The following is a 19,459-nucleotide window of genomic DNA, read 5'->3' on the forward strand; positions in this document are numbered from 1 at the left end:
TTAGGATCAGAACACAGACGTTACACTGAGGAACCAGCAGCAGCAAAGACAATTGATGAACTGGCACAGTGTGCAAGGAAAGGCAGTCTCTTAAAGGCCAGACAGAGGTGATTAGGATCCTGATGTAATAATGGAAGCTTAACACTTAGCAGCAGGATCTGCAGAAGACAAAGCAGCATCCACAGGGGAGATGCTGCTGCAAACAGAGGCAGATCATGACAAACTCACAATGCAAATTGTGAAAAGATTTTATTTGATTTCTTTAAAAATTATTATGGTGATCTGGCTTAAACAGTACAAGTAAAAATGGTATAGTCCATTGCAATTACCCTTAACTACTTATACATTATAAAGCATCACTATGAAATATGTCCAAAATACAACTGAATTTAATGTGTAAGATATAAAGTATATTAAATATTTAGCACACAGTACTGCAGTATTAGTACAAGTGTACACATACAGCAATGTGTATTCTGCCTATAATCTTTTTATATAAAAATTTCAGGACAGTCTCTAATTAGTGGTATATTTGTTCTTGATCTTTCATTTAAGTGTAAAATGTCTCATTTCTTTTAAGACCATAGGCCTGTAGATCTGTTCTAGGCTCTTCATGTACTCCAGATAATCACCAATGTTAAATCCATGGATTGCTTCTTCCTGTATAGATAAATAAGAGGAAACAAAAATGTTTTTGAGAAAATTCATCAACCTTTATTTGTATAGAGTAATTTGCAGCATATGTGTAATTAACACATACTTTAATGTGAAGTGCATACATTATTACCATTATATACCATTTTCAAAAACAATGCATTTTCAATTTTTATTGGACAATACAAATTCCCATCATATTATTCATGGTATTCATAAATGTACTAATTTATTTTATAATCCAAACTGCATAATTAGTTTGTTAAACAGGCTTTGGGAGTTTTCGAGAGAGCTAAATACGGGCACCGATAGAAACCTCTCAACCATCCTGAAAACAACAGTCAATACAATGCTGAAGCATTGTGGTGTTCCTGGAAAAAATGGTAGAACATGACTGGGTGTGAAAATCACTTGATCACAGCATATCCAATTACCTGACACACTCTGGACCTCAATGTTTTCGGCATAGGGTTGCTTAGCTACGCTAAGGTGGCCACACATGATGCCAAAATCATACCTCTCAACTGTCCCAATTTTAGCTGGACATCCTGATCCATGGGCTTTAAGAGAGGTGGGGCTTAAACAAAAGTGTGTTTAACCTAAATTTGTGGATAGAGTTTGGGTGGAACAGGGACGGAGCTTTTGTCAAGATTTTGTGATTCTAAATGTTGGGAGGTATGCAATAGAGACAAATATCTGCAGGGCAGAACTGCAACAAGCCAATGTCATTCGGTTGATGGCTATATACACAGTTCAATGAGATTATCCACAGACCACAATTTTCAGCCCTCAAGAACAATAATCATATTTATTCATACATCAAGTGCAGTGTAGGGTCAATCTGGTTAATGACAAAAAAAAGTGTTCAGATTTAAATTATTATTGAATGCTGCCTCTATTTTATCCACTCTGGGCTTTATCCTACTATAAATACATAAAAAAAACTAGTTAAAAGGCATCACCGTTTATATACCTTATTTTCTTTGAGTATTTAAATATTTGCTTTCATTTTGCATGTACCAATACCTATGTGCCTGTGTTAACACCTAATTTACATTTTAACACAATAATCTCCTGCTTGACTTTGTCTTTAGCCTACATCATATATAGACAAAAGATTGTGTGAGAAAAAGCATTATGTTAATGTACTCAGTACCCTATTACAATTCTATAATCAGATTCTTTATTTTGTGATTTGAAATTTCCCAAAAATGTTTTCATTTAAAATGCACTCTGCAAATTAAATTGTTCTACCAGGTATAAAAGGTTAAGCTCACAATTTTCTTTTGTATACTTTCATTTCTTGTGAAAAGAAAAATTACAGTTTATGTGAAAAAGCAAACTACACAGGTACATAGACAGCTACGACAAACTATATTTTTACAATATTTTGGGATCATTTTGTATTTTTATGGCAGCTTGACAAAAGTACCATAGCATAAATGTGCAACTTTAGCATTGTTACAGAACAAAAACTTTACTCCATAGGCAATACATACAGTTAAAAAAAACAGAATAATAAAAAAAAACAGTAGTAAAAAAAACAAAAAACTAATCATGGTTCTGTTCTTTTTATGTTGATAGAAAAGCAGTAAGAAGGTACTTTCCTGGAGACATCTGATGGATTGAAATAGGATTGATTTTGCATAGAAAACATGGCTTTTGGCTTTACATCAAAGAGTTTCACCTCTCTACCGCTGCATCTGTGTCTTGGCTGGCAGTACAAATTTAAAATCCAGTCTTTACAGATATGTAGGCAAATCTACGTAATAATATACTTTTTAAGTATATAACTCAGAAATAAAATTATAGCAAGTTAAGTTAAAACTTTCCATAATAGACTGAACATAATAATCCTTTACAGATTTCATGGGTTTTAAAAACAGCCAGATTTTCTTTTGCAGTAAACTTTACTTGCTGTATTTTCAAAGCTCACTTATGGTAATGTACTGTTTAGTACCTACATGTCTTCAATGGCTGGCACTAGCTTGGCCAGATTTAATGATACAACCAAAGCATTTGATTCCATCAAGTGGCCTTATTTATGGGAGTTGTTGTCTGGTTTGGTATTGTTCTCACTTTTTTTAAATGGATACAAACACTATACTACTGTACAACAGCCTCAGTTTATTCTACACAACTAGTAATCAACTGAATACCATATTACTGGCTTAACAAACTTTGAGCCCTATTTGTAGAAACCGTATGAGTGCCAGGACCACCCCAGGAAACAGCCCAGTACCACATAGTGTTGGCATGTGTTGAAGGTTTGTGAAAGGTACATTTTACTGAATTATAGGTGGGGGGCTTTGATGAACATACTTCACTGTGGTATAATCTCAAACTGTCCTTAGCCAAATTAACTCTTGAGACTAGGGAGGCAGATTTTCAGGAAATTGTAAGACTGCAGGATTTATTAAAGGCCAATCACAGTTTTAACAAAGCACCATATTACAAATCACAATACTGATATTTAACATGATACCAATACAAATCTTTCAGATTTACTAAACTGCGTTTTGCAAACTGCTGGGAACTCTGCCAGAAAAACAGCCAGACAAAAAGGTGATAACCACACAACAAGAAACAGCGCTGACTACTGTGGTACACAAATAACACTAGTTGATCCGTGAGGTAGAACAAAATGCACTTTAATAATAAAAACAAACAATAAAATATATGAACATCACTGGCCAGTGGGTATAAAACTAAACATCTTTGAATACAGATGATTCTGATGTACCAATAAAAAACATGCCGTGCAATGGCATGCAATCAAATTGGTCACTCAATGGTAGGTGACACACTATATGTTCCACAATATGCAACTAGTATTGTCCAGTGACCCAGTGTAAAGAGCACGAAGTGGAGTAATATCAGATGTATACGTGTGGCCACACTTGATGATATACAAATGAATAACGCCGTGGAAAAAATAAACACCACTTCAATAATTCTTGCACATAAATCCCGGAGGTAGATGAATGCCGTATGTTCCGAATGAAAACACACTCCTAGTAAAGAATGAATGTCACTTACTGCCTAAAGCAGTTAGCGCAATACAGACCTGGTCCGATGCTCAGTCCCGTAATAAGGTCTGTATGCGCATGCGCCTCAAAGTGTAGTAAGACTCCGTAGAGCCCGTGGTAAAGCCGTAGCTTAAAATTCTGATCTCAATGAGAAACTTCAATAGCGGCTGACACAATCGTGGCACCATATGTCGATGGCAATCGATGTTTGTAAATAATTCAACCTCCAGGGATAAATTGGAACCTGTAACAGGGTCAATGGACTAGATGTCCAGCGGCTCAGTGAATTGTTCAAGTCACCTGACGCGTTTCTTCACCTGCCTGGTGATTTCTTCAGAGGAAGATACTTCCTCTGAAGAAATCACCAGGCAGGTGAAGAAACTTCCTCTGAAGAAATCACCAGGCAGGTGAAGAAACGTGTCAGGTGACTTGAACAATTCACTGAGCCGCTGGACATCTAGTCCATTGACCCTGTTACAGGTTCCAGTTTATCCCTGGACATATGGTGCCACGACTGTGATGTATTTTAGTGGATATAGTGAATTCTATTGCACAGACTTTTAACACTGTACCACAAGCTTTAGTTCTACTTCTCCTTTCCATGTTTGAGCTATGACCTATCAGAAGCAGCTCTAAAAAAAACACCTTTTTTTCTGGTGGTTTTGTCTTTCAGACATTAACCACTGTATAGTAAATGCTGCAGTTCGTAAAAGCATACTCTCTAAACAGGGTAAAGAAATCATTTCAATCTTAAGCAGAGAAGTTTGCTTTTCCAAAATCTTTTTTACAATTGGTACACACCTTTGCAGAGGCAGTTTTCTACTCAATATAGGAATCTGCTACCCTCAGCAGTCCTCTAACTGTTGAGTATATGCATCCTTTGTGAATATGACATAGAATCACTTCGCTATGGGAACAAATTCTCTGTTTTCTAAGTGATGTAATGTGTAAGCAAGTTCCTTGTTTATTGAGTATCATTTCCAGTCTTAACTGGACCACCCAACTCTTGCATTCTGCACTGTACAAGCCATTTCTTCACAGCCCAGTCATGGTGAGCTTCTCCATGATTGGACTGTGAATGGTAATTATACCCTTCTTAATCTACCCTTTGTCTCATATTCATTTGTCTTGCATGTCCTTGATGCCATGTCTTATGATGACATTTGTTTACTCACATGTATACAATTTGTACCTGTATCATTGCTAGCTGTAACTGTTAGCTCATGACTATCCATGTATGAGGTATTATGCTTAATTGTATTCCTGCATTCGTTATTATATTTATTGTGACTGTCCAGTGCTACGGAATATGTTGTGCTCTATAAACATTCATTATTATGATACCTGCATAGAAAATAGATAGAGTGCGCACTACCTCAAAGTATACCCTCCAGTATAGCCATTTTGTATGTAGTCAACATGTCCTTTTAGCAAATCCCTATGTAAATAAACCCACGGTACGTTTGCCTTGGACGAAGCAGACCTTAGCGAAACGCGCGTCGGCGTCCTCGCTGTCTGTCCATCTGATATCTCTTATATTGGCAGCTGTAACTATACCCCGATATACCCAGAGTTAGTTCGGTGGTATCTATAGGTAGTTAGCAATCCACTCCCCGTATCATGTATTTCCTCTAAGACTATCAGATTTCACCTGCTAATTATTAAATTTGGCATTGACTAGCAATACTATAGCCTAACTTTACATCAGGGGAATGCTAGCAAGGAGAGGCTATGAACAATAAGCATATCTTATAAAATAATTACCGCTACGCTACTACTAATCCTACCAGCATAAGTCCTAATATTAATAGAGAATATATAAACAGATAGCGAGTATTTTTATTCTTTTTAACCTATATTTCGCTCAATTTTAATCAATACTTAATAAAAGTTATATCTTATAATTAAACACGATCATCAGAAAGTATCAGTGCACCTACAACATAACTTTCTTTCTTTCCTCTTCTAAAATGCCAAACAGAGAAGCAAGATTCGTCACTCCACAGAACCTTTCCACTGCTCCAGAGACCAGTGTCGGTGTGTTTAACACCACCCCATCCAACATTTGGCATTGGTCTTGGTGATGTGAGGCTTGCATGCAGCTACTCGGCCATGGAAACCCATTCCATTAAGTTCCCGCCGCACAATTTTTGTGCTAACATTAAAGCCAGTGGAAGGTCGGAACTCCTGAGCTAAGGAATCAGCAGAGCACTGGTGCCTTTTAAGCACCATATGCCTTAGCAATCGTTGCCCTGTCGAAATTTCAAGTCATAACATAACAAACTAACAAACTAACAAAAAATCCCTTCACCAGCATCCTAATGTGGCTATTGTGCATGCACAGCTACCATCACTGGACCCCAATAAAAAAGTAAGCTTACGTCATCTTAAGATAATGCTGGATTGTTAAGGCAATAGGCAAAAAGCAAAGATTTTCACCATTTCATAAATTGGGTCATATCTCAATAACCAGCGTAAAATAGGTTAAAGTAGAGAAAAATCCTGCTTTAACCCTTTGATGAATTAAGAGGAGAGCTGTGATAGCCATTCTCTGAAGAAAACAACTCATTGCAGCTTAATAAATAAACCCCTTATTATTAACTTTGGTCACAAGTGATTGATTTCCAGGTTGTATAAGTTAGGAAGTAACAAGATTTTGGAAAGTTTTAGTATATGCAAGGTAAAGTACATTTAAATATGGTTAGTTTTATGTTCCTTTTGAAATGTTAATATGGTGAAGTACATCATATTAGCTTGGCTTATTACAATTTAAAATGCAGTCTATTCCTTTTCAGGGTCAGGTGTTATTCTTGCTGGGGTATTCTTCTATGGGAATTCAAAATATAGGCAGATATGCAGACAGAGGTAGCGAGTCTGTGTCTCAAATTAGATATTTTTTTTTTTTTTACTATATATGCATATATTTCATTGGTATATAGAAATGAGTTCCCAAAGTGTAATTGACTAACTGCTTCAAAGTTTTATACATTCAAACTAACTTCAGCAATCATTGTTTCTGGCTTTTCAGACATTACAGCTACAAGATGGATGGTGCTTACAACTAAGGGTTTGCATATAACAACACAACCTGAGGCAGCTGTCACAGGGATTTATTAAAAAAAAAAAGTTAAATTTCTTGATGGAGAGGTTTATGGCAGTAGTATTTTAACTGTTGGTAGATCTAATAATACTTATAAAGCACAATCTTGTCCTCATATACAAAATGGGGATAAGAAGGGCACCATTTCACCAAAATGACATGGCACACCATTGCTTACTACAGAAATGTCTGCTGCAGGCAGGAGCATTGCTGACCTTTATTGCCATGACCCGAAATCACACTATACATCTGGTGCAAAGCTTCTGAAACAGTGCTCAACAAAACAGACATTATTACAGACAACATATAATTAGATATTCAGAGACCCATATGAGGTAGAGTAGATAAATTAGAGCCTTACAGGCTTGTTGTTACAGGGATGAATAGAAACATTAATCCATCATACTCCCTGGGGACTGAAACATCAAGTTTGTTTCTTATTTTGCATTTACATTTGTTTTCCTAATCAGTTTTAGTTGTTCAGGAAACTGTTTTAGATTATACTAAAAAGACAAGTAACTTTGAACACTTGCAGTCATAATTACTTATTTAAACTATGCAGACATTTGCTTCTGTTGAAAAAAAACCACTGGAATAATGCAGAAAAATAACACCAAATTACAATAAGTCTTTTTGGTAATGTACCTGGCAAATAAACCCATAGATAAAAGCTGAATAACAAGAAATGATTCTGCAACACATGAGAGTAGGAATGTTGTGGAAAGGGATAGGTGGTTAGGTATCACTATATGACCCTGCACTATTACAGTGCAGATTTCAATTGTATTCTGTATTACACCTAAACTGCAGTACTCATTTTTTAGTTAAAATTAGAAAAAAAATATGGCTAAATCACAAATTAAACAGCACTTTTCAACACTTATAAATTGATGTGGAGACGTTTCAATAATTTGGGAGAACCAGATATTCGAAACAGAGAAAAACAAAATGACAGTGGGCATGAGTCATTAGGAGAGGTAATGGCTACTTGGGGTAAAATGTATACTATATACCCTATAGTTTAAATGCCATTGTCACACAATGAGAAGTGGTATTAGTATGTTTTCCACAAAACTAAATTTTGACAATGGTCTTGCTTAGTGTCTGGTTCTTATCCTTAAATCTAATTGTTATAGAGCTCTGCATAGTATAATCATACTTCCCAACTGTCCTGATTTCGGCAGGACAGTCCCAATTTTGGGGCTATGTCTTGCTGTCCCTCCCATGAACATGTTTGTCCCGTGGCTGGGAACGTTGGAAGGTATCTTCTGTACACAGCTGCTGAATCTGCTCCAGTCCCTCCCCCATGCACAAGCAACTTCACATTCAATTCTGGATTTAAGGGGAAAATCCCAACTGTGGACTTTCCTGGAGTTTTTGTTTGAAACCCAAAATGCCTGAAATGTGGTTGCCAATCAGTGTGTACATAATTTAGGGACCTTACACAGTTTTCACATGGCAATGTAGACATCTGTTAAGTCCTGGTTTACAAAAAACAAAGGTAGGACTGCACTAGGACAGGACCCTTCCTCCAATATCTTGTATAATATTTTATTGCTAAATTTGTATACAGTCAGATGGGGTGGAATAGACAAAGGCATTCCAGTCCAAAAAATTATTAAAACCACTATATCCATAACTTTACATTCATCAGGACTATAACGTACGATTCACCAGAGAAGCTTTGTTAAAGGGATAATAACCCTTTGACAAAGCCTCCTAGGCCGCATATCGTCTCCAGTTAATGAAACAAGTTCGTTCCGTTTAATATACTTACTATACTTTAATATAGTACAAATAAATGTTGATGATGATGATGGCTAGAATTTTGTTGGTGGAACAAAACTTAAGTTTATACTATGCCTATAGAGCAGGGGCGGACCTAGACTTTATTTAGGGGGGGGACGCGCATTTGCATAGCCAGCACTACGATTGGTTGATCCCAGTTGGCACCACCTCCTTCTTTCCTGATGATCAGACCTCTCAGCAACAATTTTAAGGTATAAAGATTGGTGCTGGGGATGGGGGGTGACTGCCCCGATCGCCTTCACCCTCGGATTCGGCAGTGTTAAAGAGAGATGAATTTGAGGGTGACTGTAGGACGACTGTGAGAGGATGGTGAATATACATCGCTCAGAGATGATAACGTTCACCCTGCAATGAGTTAGCTGCATTTACAAAGTACGGGAATATGGACTGGCCGTGAATGTGAAATTCAAAACAAAACACAGACTATTTCTCACAGCAGCTGCAATGACATATCTTGGAAGGATATTACTTCCAATATAGGACAAATAAGAATGACTGACATATGATTAGTGAACCTACTGAATTGTGGGAAATTTATGAGTATAATTTACATAGCAATTTTCAGATAACACTAACTGAGTATCTTCTAAATGATATGAAGCAATAGATTGAAGGTACATTGATGCAACTATGTAGTTTAAATCCAGTTGTTAGCTTAGATTTTGTCTGTAAGAAGGTCCTATTTGATTACATCACAGAACTCCTTTTAATTGCAATAACATATAATTAGGCATTTTAATATAAGATAGACAAGTGTTGCAAGCTATCACAAACAAATCTGACAAAGCAGTTAGGAGCCCTAGAGCCGCCTGTTGCCAATAAATGCTGTATATCATACCACTGTGATTGTTTGCTAAGGGTTATAGGGAATTTGTACAAATAGGACTACTTTATTAAACCCTATTTTTTCATAATGTTCAAATTATGTAAAATGGCTGATTCTTATAGGCTTGTTTTGCCAATTTTATGCACATAAAAAAGAATGATGAAATGGCAGACATTACTTAAAGGGTATGTCCAAATTAGTTTAAACATTGATTATTAAAACTGTACAACGACATTTGGCTCCTTGGCCTGTGGTGTCTGGATGAATTTCAGTTTGAATTTTTTGTTATTATTACAAGTTAAAGCACTGGCAGCAGTTAATATATTGTATACTAAAGAACCAGTAGGTTAAGCAATTGTATTATCATAGAAACTCAAACTGAGATTAAAAAATATTCTGTAAAATGCATAAAGCCAGCCTTAATGTTGAAGGCTTAGATCCCATTTTTAAACTGCAATTCTCACTTACTATAAAAAACCTGCAACAACATCATAATAGTAGAAAATATACCACCTATCACATGTTGCTGAAATGCAGATAACCATTAAATAAAATTGTAATTTACATATGCAAAAAGGTGCAGTCTTAAAGACCTACGTATGCAGTGTGTCCATTTACGTTCATTATTTTTGTCTAAAGATGACCTACAACATTTTCACGATATAATCTATTTTAATTAATGTAGTAAATATTTAGTTTATGACTTTACTCTTCATACAACATGTTGAAAACATTAAAGTAAAAGCCTTTCAGCTCTGAAGGAATAAATGCAAAATTTATGAATTGAAATGCTTGTGGCTGAATGTGTATGGGTTTTTATTGCTTCCAGCAACTGTAAACTAAGCTAAAATGCTGAAGTGCAAAAATCAACAAAATTCAGCATATGGTCTGTATAATGCTACAACTATTCTCCCTCTTGAATTGTTCCTCTTGTGGCCTCAAGTGTAGACACACAGAGATAACTGATATATATATATATATATATATATATATATATATATATATATATATATATATATATATATATTGTGGCAGGAGCCCGCTACTGCTGAAGCACACGCGAACAACTTCTTTTTATGCAGCTTTATTGTCAGGATGGAAAAATGTATTTGACACCATATGAATTTCACAGCAATTCTGGAGTCCCTACACGCTAGCTAGACATAGACCAGCTCTCTAAGGACCAGCCAGCTTTCCCAGCGTTGGTCTCACTGAACAAATGATACAAGTAAGCTTTTATACATGATACTCCTCCCCCAGCCTTAGCTTGATGGGCAGGTGACACACCCACCTTCCCTTTAAGAGGAAACTCCCATCAGTGGTTCTGTTTGCACTAACAGACACACCCTGTCTGTTTGTTGAGAGGAAGAAGCTTTCAAACCATGTGAGTTAACCAAACTTTAAACTATTGTTTGTTACACATAAGTCTTTTCCTGGTTTATCATCAATCTAGGTGCATAACTGAACCAATGTTTTACTCTGCTTGCACACTTTCTCTGCATATTGTCAGCTAAATGCCTCCCTTTGTTATAATATATATATATATATATATATATATATATATATATAGTGATTAAACAGGCGCTCAGTGTATATCACCAAAAAGTGCTTAAAGTGCTCAAATGTAAACAAATACACATACAGTAGGCTGCTCCAACTCCAAAAGCATCAATTGCAGATGCAGATAACCTAGATAAACAGCGCCAGACATAGTGTAAAACCATAAAATTATGTAACATAAGACAATGTGCTTCATAAGCCGCGTACCAAATATATAAATATATCAGGCTTATCTGGTTATTGATCCAATTTCAGATCCTCCTCGAGAGATAGCAGGTTCACAGATGCACTAGAACTCAAAGGATAATGACATAGTGTAATACGTCCATGTATCAATTTTAAAAGGTTTAATTACCCATCCGGGTACAAAAGCAATTAAATGCCCGTATATTAAAACATATATAAAACAGTTTATCTGAACAACAGACGTCCCAAAGATCTTTTCTCCAACGGGACCATAGATAGCAAAAACGATGCCTCTTCAATCCTTGCTATCTATGGTCCCGTTGGAGAAAAGATCTTTGGGACTTCTGTTGCAAATATAACAGGACTCTTTTGCCTGTTACTGTGAACGGACAGGCAGTAACAACGGTAGCAGCCGTTGCCCCAAAACTGCCATACCTTTTAATCCTGGGCAGAGACTTTCCGCTGTTCAAGCAGATCCTCCAGGAGCGAATCCAGCCGGACACGTCAGCAATTGAAGCACCGGCCAAAAGTCCAGCCTTGATGGAGGAGCTTGAGGGAACGAAAAATAAAAAGTGCCATGATCTACCACGAAACCGGAACCAGACAGTTCAGAAAAATACACCCCCTAAAAGGTTGAGCATAGTCAAAGGAGAGCTGCAAAAGTGCCAACACAGAACCGGTTCCTGGAATCGTTCGTTGGCGAGACCTCGGGTGAAGCGGCTACGCTTCCCAATGAGGACTCAGACTGGGCAGGATTTTCTAACTTGTTTTCACTGAGAGACTTTGCCAAAGACCAACTTGGAGATGTTGCCTTAGCTAATGTATATAAGAATGTAGTTGAGATTAATGGGGTAGAGAAGTCGAATAAGCCTGCAGAAGGTATTGCCTATTATATGGTAAAGAATGATCTGTTGTATAGAGTTGCTAATGTACAGGATAGAACTGTAGAGCAATTGTTAGTGCCACAAATCCATACACCACTTGTTTTCAAAGCAGCACATACATGTGTGGGGGACACTTGGGGGAAGATAAAACATGGGAGCAGATATTGCTCAAGTTCTATTGGCCGAGAGTATACAAAGGAAAAAAAAATGTTTTGCTGGACAGTATGTCAAAGAACATGTCCGAAGCCAGAATATCGGGCCCCGCTAGTTCCCATCCCTGTGGTGTAGACCCCCGCGTATTGGTATGGATTTGGTAGGCCCATTAGAGAAGTCGGCCGGCGACCATCAGTATGTATTGGTCATAGTGGACTATGCCACCAGGTATCCCAAGGCTATACCTTTGTGTAATAAAAAGTCCAGTACAATAGCAAAAGAACTCCTTCTGTATTGTACCCGGTTGGGTATCCCCAAAGAAAATTTTGACTGATCAGTGTACTACCTTTATGTCCCATCTAATGAAAGAGCTATGCCGGTTGTTAGGAGTAGAAACGTTACACACATCAGTATATCACCCGCAGACTGATGGGTTAGTGGAATGTTTTAATAGGACACTCAAACACATGGTAAGAAAGGCAGTGGCGCAGGAAAAACGGGACTGGATTGTTCGGAGTGAGGGAGGTGCCTCAAGCATCCACAGAGATCAGCCCCTTCAAATTGTTGTATGGCAGGCAGCCAAGGGACATTTTGGATGTTTTCAAGGAGGAATAGGAGCAACAGAGTCCAAAATAACCAAATGTGATCCAATATGTGTCTCAGTTGTATGGCAGGTTGGGAAAGATCACCCCGTTGGTACAACAACATATACATGAGGCACAGGCGAGACAAAATAGATACTATGATAAGTCAGCTGTAATTAGGGCTTTCCAACCAGGTGACAAAGATCTGGTCCTGGTATCCACACAAGAGAGTAAGCTCTTCACCCATTGGCAGGGGCCTGTTAATTATAAAGTCAGGCAGGACAGCAGGAGAAAATCTGTTCAGACATATCATGTCAACTTGCTGAAACCTTGGCATGATAGGGAGGAGCCACAAGCCGTGTTGGTAAACACAGTTGTGTAGGAAAACAAAGTTCCCATAAGGGACGATCTGTCACCAGGGCGGAGACGACAGACTGAGGTTCAGAGCAACCTTGACGTGCTTTCTGAGATATCAGGCCGTACCACGCTCATAGAACACGACACAGTTACACCTCCAGGGGTGGTGGTGAGAGTAAGACTATACCGCATTCCTAAAGCTAGACGTGTAGCTGTGAAACAGAAGATTAAAAATATGTTGGACCTTGGAGATAATTGAGGATTCCAATAGCAACTGGAAAAGCCCCATTGTATTAGTGGCCAAGCCAAACGGGAGTATTCATTTTTGCAACGATTTTAGGAAATTAAATGAAGTCTCCCATTTCGACACATATCTGATACCCCGAATTGATGAATTAGTGAAAACCTTAGCCAATAGTCGGTACCTCACAACGTTAGATCTAACCAAAGGCTACTGACAGATTCCCCTAACGCCATCTGCAAAGGCTAAGACAGCCTTTTCAACCCCAGATGGGTTATTCCAGTACAAACATCTGTCTTTCGGGCTACATGGGGCTCCCCGCCACCTTCCAAAGAGCCATGAATCGTCTCTTAAAACCACACCAGGAGTATGCAGCTGCACACTTAGATGATATAGTCATCCACTCCCAGGACTGGGAGACACATCTACCCAAAGTGGAGGAAGTATAAGCCTCACTCAGAGAGGCAGGTCTAACCGTCAATCCGGAGAAATGCGCATTGGCCATGCGCAAGGCCAAATACTTGGGGTATGTTGTGGGACAAGGTCAGGTCAAACCCCAAGTTGACAAAGTAAAGGCTGTCAGAGATTGGCCTAAGCCTGTGCGGAAGACCCAGCCGAGAACCTTTCTGGGTCTAGTTGGGGACTATCGCTGGTTTAAGGCTAATTTTGCGCCTAGGGCTGCTCTTCTTACCGAGCTCCTAAAAAAAAGCTTGTCCAGACAAGTTGGTCTGGTCGGAAACAGCGGAGGCTGCCTGGCAGGATCTTCGTGTGGTTCTGTGTTCAGCACCAAAACTCCAAGCACAGGATTTCAGCAGGAGATTATATCTCCAAACGGATGCCTCTTGAGTAGGTTTGGGTTCCGTGTTCTCGCTGAGGTTTGATGGGACAGAGAAACCCATTCTCTATCTGAGCCGCAAACTTCTGCCCAGGGAGAAGAAAGTGGAACAGGAGTGCCAAGCCATCAAATGGGCCAGCAAGGCTCTCAGGTACTACCTCCTGGGTAGACAATTCACCTTGGTCACTGACCACGCACCACTGAAGTGGATACACAGGAACAAGGAGGTGAATGCCCGGGTAACTAGGTGGTTCCTAGCACTGCAGCATAGGCCAGGGAGTCTGCACAAAAATACAGACGCCCTTTCTGGCCGAGATTCGCTCTCCACAGTGTCAGCGACACCAATGTTGGTGACGCTAAGGGGAGGGGTATGTAGCAAAGAGGCATATTTGTCACAGTTCCCCTATAAAAAAAATAGGTTAAAACACAGCTTGTCTGCAGCAGCAGGCGGCAGACAGGGTTACATTTTCCATGGGATCTTCTTTCAGCACACACACACACAGGTGTTCCACATGGGTGGAATTGGTTTGTTTTGCTGTGATTTGTTTGTAGTGCTTGGGTGCAGGATAAAAAAACACTGATTGTATTTGTGGGCTGGACCACCGATGCCCGTAAGTGGTTGGCTAGTGGTCAAGGAACTACTGTTCAGCCCAGCAGTTCCCAAAGTGTGCGCCGCCACGGCGCTGTCACAGGGCCCTGTGGCCAGGGAAAAAAAGCAAAACAAAAACTAAAAAAAGTTACCGGGCGTGATGTCATTAAGTCCAACATATTCAGTGATCAGCGTCAGGAGAGAGGAGCCAGAAGAAAGAAGGCAGAAGAGAAGACAGAAGAAATAGAAGAAAGAAGGCCAGGTATGGTAAATAAAGAAACGGAGGGGAAATGGTGATAGGAAACAGCAATCGAGGGGCAAAAAAATGAGAGTGTGAGGATGAAGGGACGCACAGAGTATGAGGATGAAGGGACGCACAGAGTATGAGGATGAAGGAGCACAGTGCAATGATTTTTGTACATGTTGTTTTACTTTGATCTTATTCCTCTTACTGTTAGCTGCAAATTATTCTTTGACAGAAATATAATTGAAAAAAATGTATAAAAATATTCTTTTCCCTTGGAATATGTGTATTATTTTTGCAAACAACTTACTAAGTATTTCTGTCCTGACCTAAATACTTATTACCTTATTTTAATCCAACTACTTATAAAAAGGGACTGCTCTGTAATTATTTTGGAGGGGTGCCTTGAACAATTTATGGAGACTCTAATGGTGTCACAAACTAAAAAAGTTTGGGAAGCACTGGTTTAGCCAGTTGTAGGTGGTGGGAAATTCTGTGATACATTTGCTGGATATGACAGCTGTACCATTGCTGAAACTGATTAGCCATCCTGACAACTGCTAACAAACAGTGAAATGGCTCAGCAAAGCTGTGTGAGGCTCCAGTGAAGCCAGTACTTTATCACAATACACACACACACACACACACATATATATATATATATATATATATATATATATATATATACATATACTTGAGACATATACATTTGGACTAAGGTTCAGAGAGACTGAGTTAGTCCATATGCACCCAAAAAGAAGTTATAGGTTGTTCAAGCTTGTTCAAAGGTAAACTTACACTCAACACTTTATACATCAATGGGTTAAATTAAGGTTGTGGTTTAACTTCATTTTTGTAATATATCGGATGAGTAGATACATTTTTTTTGGCACTGTAAAACTGCTTAGCCCAGTGTATAATAAAAAAAACTAAAAAATTAAATAAAATTATTACACAGTGGCTACAAATTAATTATTACATCCCTTACGTTTCATGATATTTGTCCCATGTATAATTTTCTTAGCCTATTTATATACTGGCTAGTATGCAATTCAAAGTTTCTTTATTGATGCATATAAGACCACCCCGTGATGAGCATTTTATATGCTTATTTAATAATTAAATTCTCCAATTATTCCTCAAGTATTACCAAAAACTCTATGGGGCATATTCAATTAGCTTTTGGATTCGCGGTAACGCGCCGGAACAGCCGCGAAACGTAATACACGGTACCGCAATAACGTGGATTTTCGTTCGCAGCCCATAGGGTTGCGAACGAAAATCCGCATTAATGCGGTACCGTAATACCCGCAAGAACGCGCACTTTTCGCGGCAAAGCGCGTTACCGCGAATCCAAAAGCTAATTGAATATGCCCCTATGTGTTTTAATGTTACAATGTGTCCAATACACCTCACCCTGACATTTAGGGGCATATTCAATTAGCTTTTGGATTCGCGGTAACGCGCGTTGACGCGAAAAGTGCGCGTTCTTGCGGGTATTACGGTACCGCATTAACGCGGATTTTCGTTCGCAACCCTATGGGCTGCGAACGAAAATCCACATTATTGCGGTACCGTGTATTACGTTTCGCGGCTGTTCCGGCGCGTTACCGCGAATCCAAAAGCTAATTGAATATGCCCCTTAAATTGTTCCCCTTGTTGCCCTCTTACCCCCCTTTCTCCTTTTTTGCTTTCTGTACCACTATATTCTTTAAAATGTTTCAATAAAAATAATTAATGAAGATAAAAACATGGATTCATTGGCTAATGTTCAAATAAACACCAGAGTATAGGGCTTTAAAGGGGTTATTTACAGATATTTCTTACGGGGATATGGTCCCGAGTACACTGTCAGAAATGACATATTTATCTTTTTAAAAATGTGGGCATTATGTCATGTGGCCTAATGTTCATTTACCATATGTGGTTACTGCCTGTATGCACATGTATTCTTATTCTAGCTTTCATTAAATGCTCTCACCACCCATAGTTTATGTTATGCTGTAGAAATACTGATAAAATACATTTCTATTTTTTTTACTTGTCTAAGCACCTGTTACATTTGTGAAAACTTTCTAATAAAAGACTATATATAAAATGGTGCACAGTTCGAACATTTGGGTTTTGAGCAATAAAAACATAAAGCAGCAATTGGGAGCACATTGCTCTAACACAAATGACAAAGGGCCACTTTTAATAAAACAAAAAGAAACGTATGAATTACCTGACTCCACTGATGAACCATCATCCAAACTGTAATTTTCCCTGAGGCCATGTAACAGACACAGAACATTAACGTTTTATGTCTCTAAACCTCCCTCTTCAAGAGCAACTTGTTTTATTACAAGACAATATCCATACTTATCTGATGTTTGACACAGCTAAAACTAATCTATAAGAATAGGTCCCATGCCCTTGAACATTATAGTATAGCAGATTACAGTATCACTTACAGCTGTCAGGAGAGTGTGGTAGGGCTGGAATCGGGGAATTTTGTCAAATGCTTTAAGTATACCATCTTAGACATAGGCTGGGAGCTGTAAAGTGATACCAGTCAGTGTTTAACCTCTGACACAAGGAAATTATGTGTATGGTCTTAAAATAAGATGGTAGAGGTGGGGGTGAAGATCTAAAAATAAATAAATAGGAAAAAAAGAAAAATCATATTTGATAAATTGTCCCAATAGTGCAAAGGGGAGAGGACAAAAAAGAAGAAAATGGAAGAAAAAAAAAAAAAAGAGAGGGAAAAATACTGCACCATAATTCATATACTTTTTATATTATTATTACCTAAGGGAAGGTGCCTTTCCTCATGACTATTTTGTTTATGCTCAAAAAAAGTAAAAAAGGACAGAAAGTAATTTAAACAGAAGGCACTATCTATAATATTTTAATCTAAAATATAGCTTTTGCCAACAAATAAAGATACCTATTTATGACCAGAGTTTCAAGACAGCAAAATATAAAAGAAAGCAAAGTATTATTGCTGATTATAAAGTTATAGAAAAAAGTGACTAATATTAGATCTGTGGTTGTGAGTTTTTAACAATCACCTTTAGTCTATTATTATTTCCCCTCAATTGCACCTTTAGGGTCAATATGTTATAGCTAGTGCTTTCCGTTTACATTACTTTCTTTCCTTTTCTTTTTTTGAGCAATTGATGAATTGTAACAGAGACACATTAAGGATACTATATAGAATTGTAAATAATATCTTCTGAGATAGACTTACCTTCAGGAAGACTTGTAGATCTTGGGTTTGTGTGTGCTGCAGGATGTCTTGCTGCAGGTGTTTGAATATAGCTATGCACAGGTACACCTGGTAATCCACCCCCAGAAGGATACATACAGCAATGTAATGACAGATCTCCAACCAGTCCAGGTAATTCCAGAAACACTGACTTAGCCAATGTTGACAAATCTGAAACACATAAAAGTAAATTATTCAATGAAAAGAAATGAAATTTCCTATGGAAGAAAATTCTGAAGTGAGCTCGCCAGTATATGAGCATGCTAAGCTAGGCCCTATCTGCCTCTTCAATGCCACCTACTATCCTGAACATCAGTGCTCTCTGCACTATATAAAGACCAGTAAGGAAGGCTAAGAGCAGTGACATCCAAGAGTGAGGGGTTTGGAGAGACACAGTTATGCTCACCAAGAAATCTCATGCGCTAAATTCTCATTAGTCGTTGCTAAGCAGAAATGTGTCTTTGGGACTACTTGTCTCCTGCACAGACGCTGTACAGTTTTACACATACTGGGCATGCTTGCTTTAGGGCCCTTTAATGGAGGAGTAGTGGCAGAACAAAAATTTCTCATATACTTTTTTAAAAATACAAAAAAATAAACAAACTGTTGACATGTCCACTTTAAATATAACAAAAATATATATTAAACCTGTGAAAAAGAGAAACAACAATGACATATGTAAGATATAAAGGGGCTGATGCAGAGTTGGACACAATTGTGCCCGCAAGTGCAAAAAGCTGCAATTATCGCAAGATGCTTGCAAATCAGCACCAGTAGCATATGCACCTGGTTTACAGCAGGCATATGTCACATACACTTACGCCCATGTGTTTTGAAATTTATTTAGTTTGCAACAGTTGCATTCTCTAATAGGCATCAATGCATTTAAAAAAATGCAGCATAAACAACCCTCCTCAATAAAGACATTTGAACACAAGGGGTTCATTACTGATAGCGACAGTCATCAGGACTGGCATCAGAAATTGAGAGGCTCAGTACAGACAGGGTCTTCTTCCTTCTCTCAACCCACCCTCTCATTTTTAAAATATCTTCTATTAAACATATGCCTTCCCCCCATTCTCTCCGATCACCCTCCATCCCTGGTTATATCTAACCCCTGCAGTAGTTTACTTATGACTATCTGCTTCTTATTGCTGG

The 19,459-nt window shown here is 38.3% G+C and overlaps 1 protein-coding gene across 1 annotated transcript in view; it reads right to left on the minus strand.

Moving 5' to 3' along the window:
- Positions 1-232: 232 nt before the first annotated feature.
- The window catches only part of TBC1D32 (TBC1 domain family member 32), a 200,042-nt gene continuing 180,815 nt past the window's right edge, over positions 233-19,459 (minus strand). The window contains exons 33-34 of the mRNA XM_075202997.1: positions 18,284-18,472; positions 233-660 (exon numbers count right to left, since the gene is read on the minus strand). Coding sequence (XP_075059098.1) covers positions 547-660; positions 18,284-18,472 — 303 coding nt within the window. The 3' untranslated portion in view covers positions 233-546. The remainder of the gene's footprint in view (positions 661-18,283; positions 18,473-19,459) is intronic.

Source organism: Mixophyes fleayi, chromosome 3, assembly GCF_038048845.1.
Source record: "Mixophyes fleayi isolate aMixFle1 chromosome 3, aMixFle1.hap1, whole genome shotgun sequence".
NCBI classification, from domain to species: Eukaryota; Metazoa; Chordata; class Amphibia; order Anura; family Limnodynastidae; genus Mixophyes; species Mixophyes fleayi.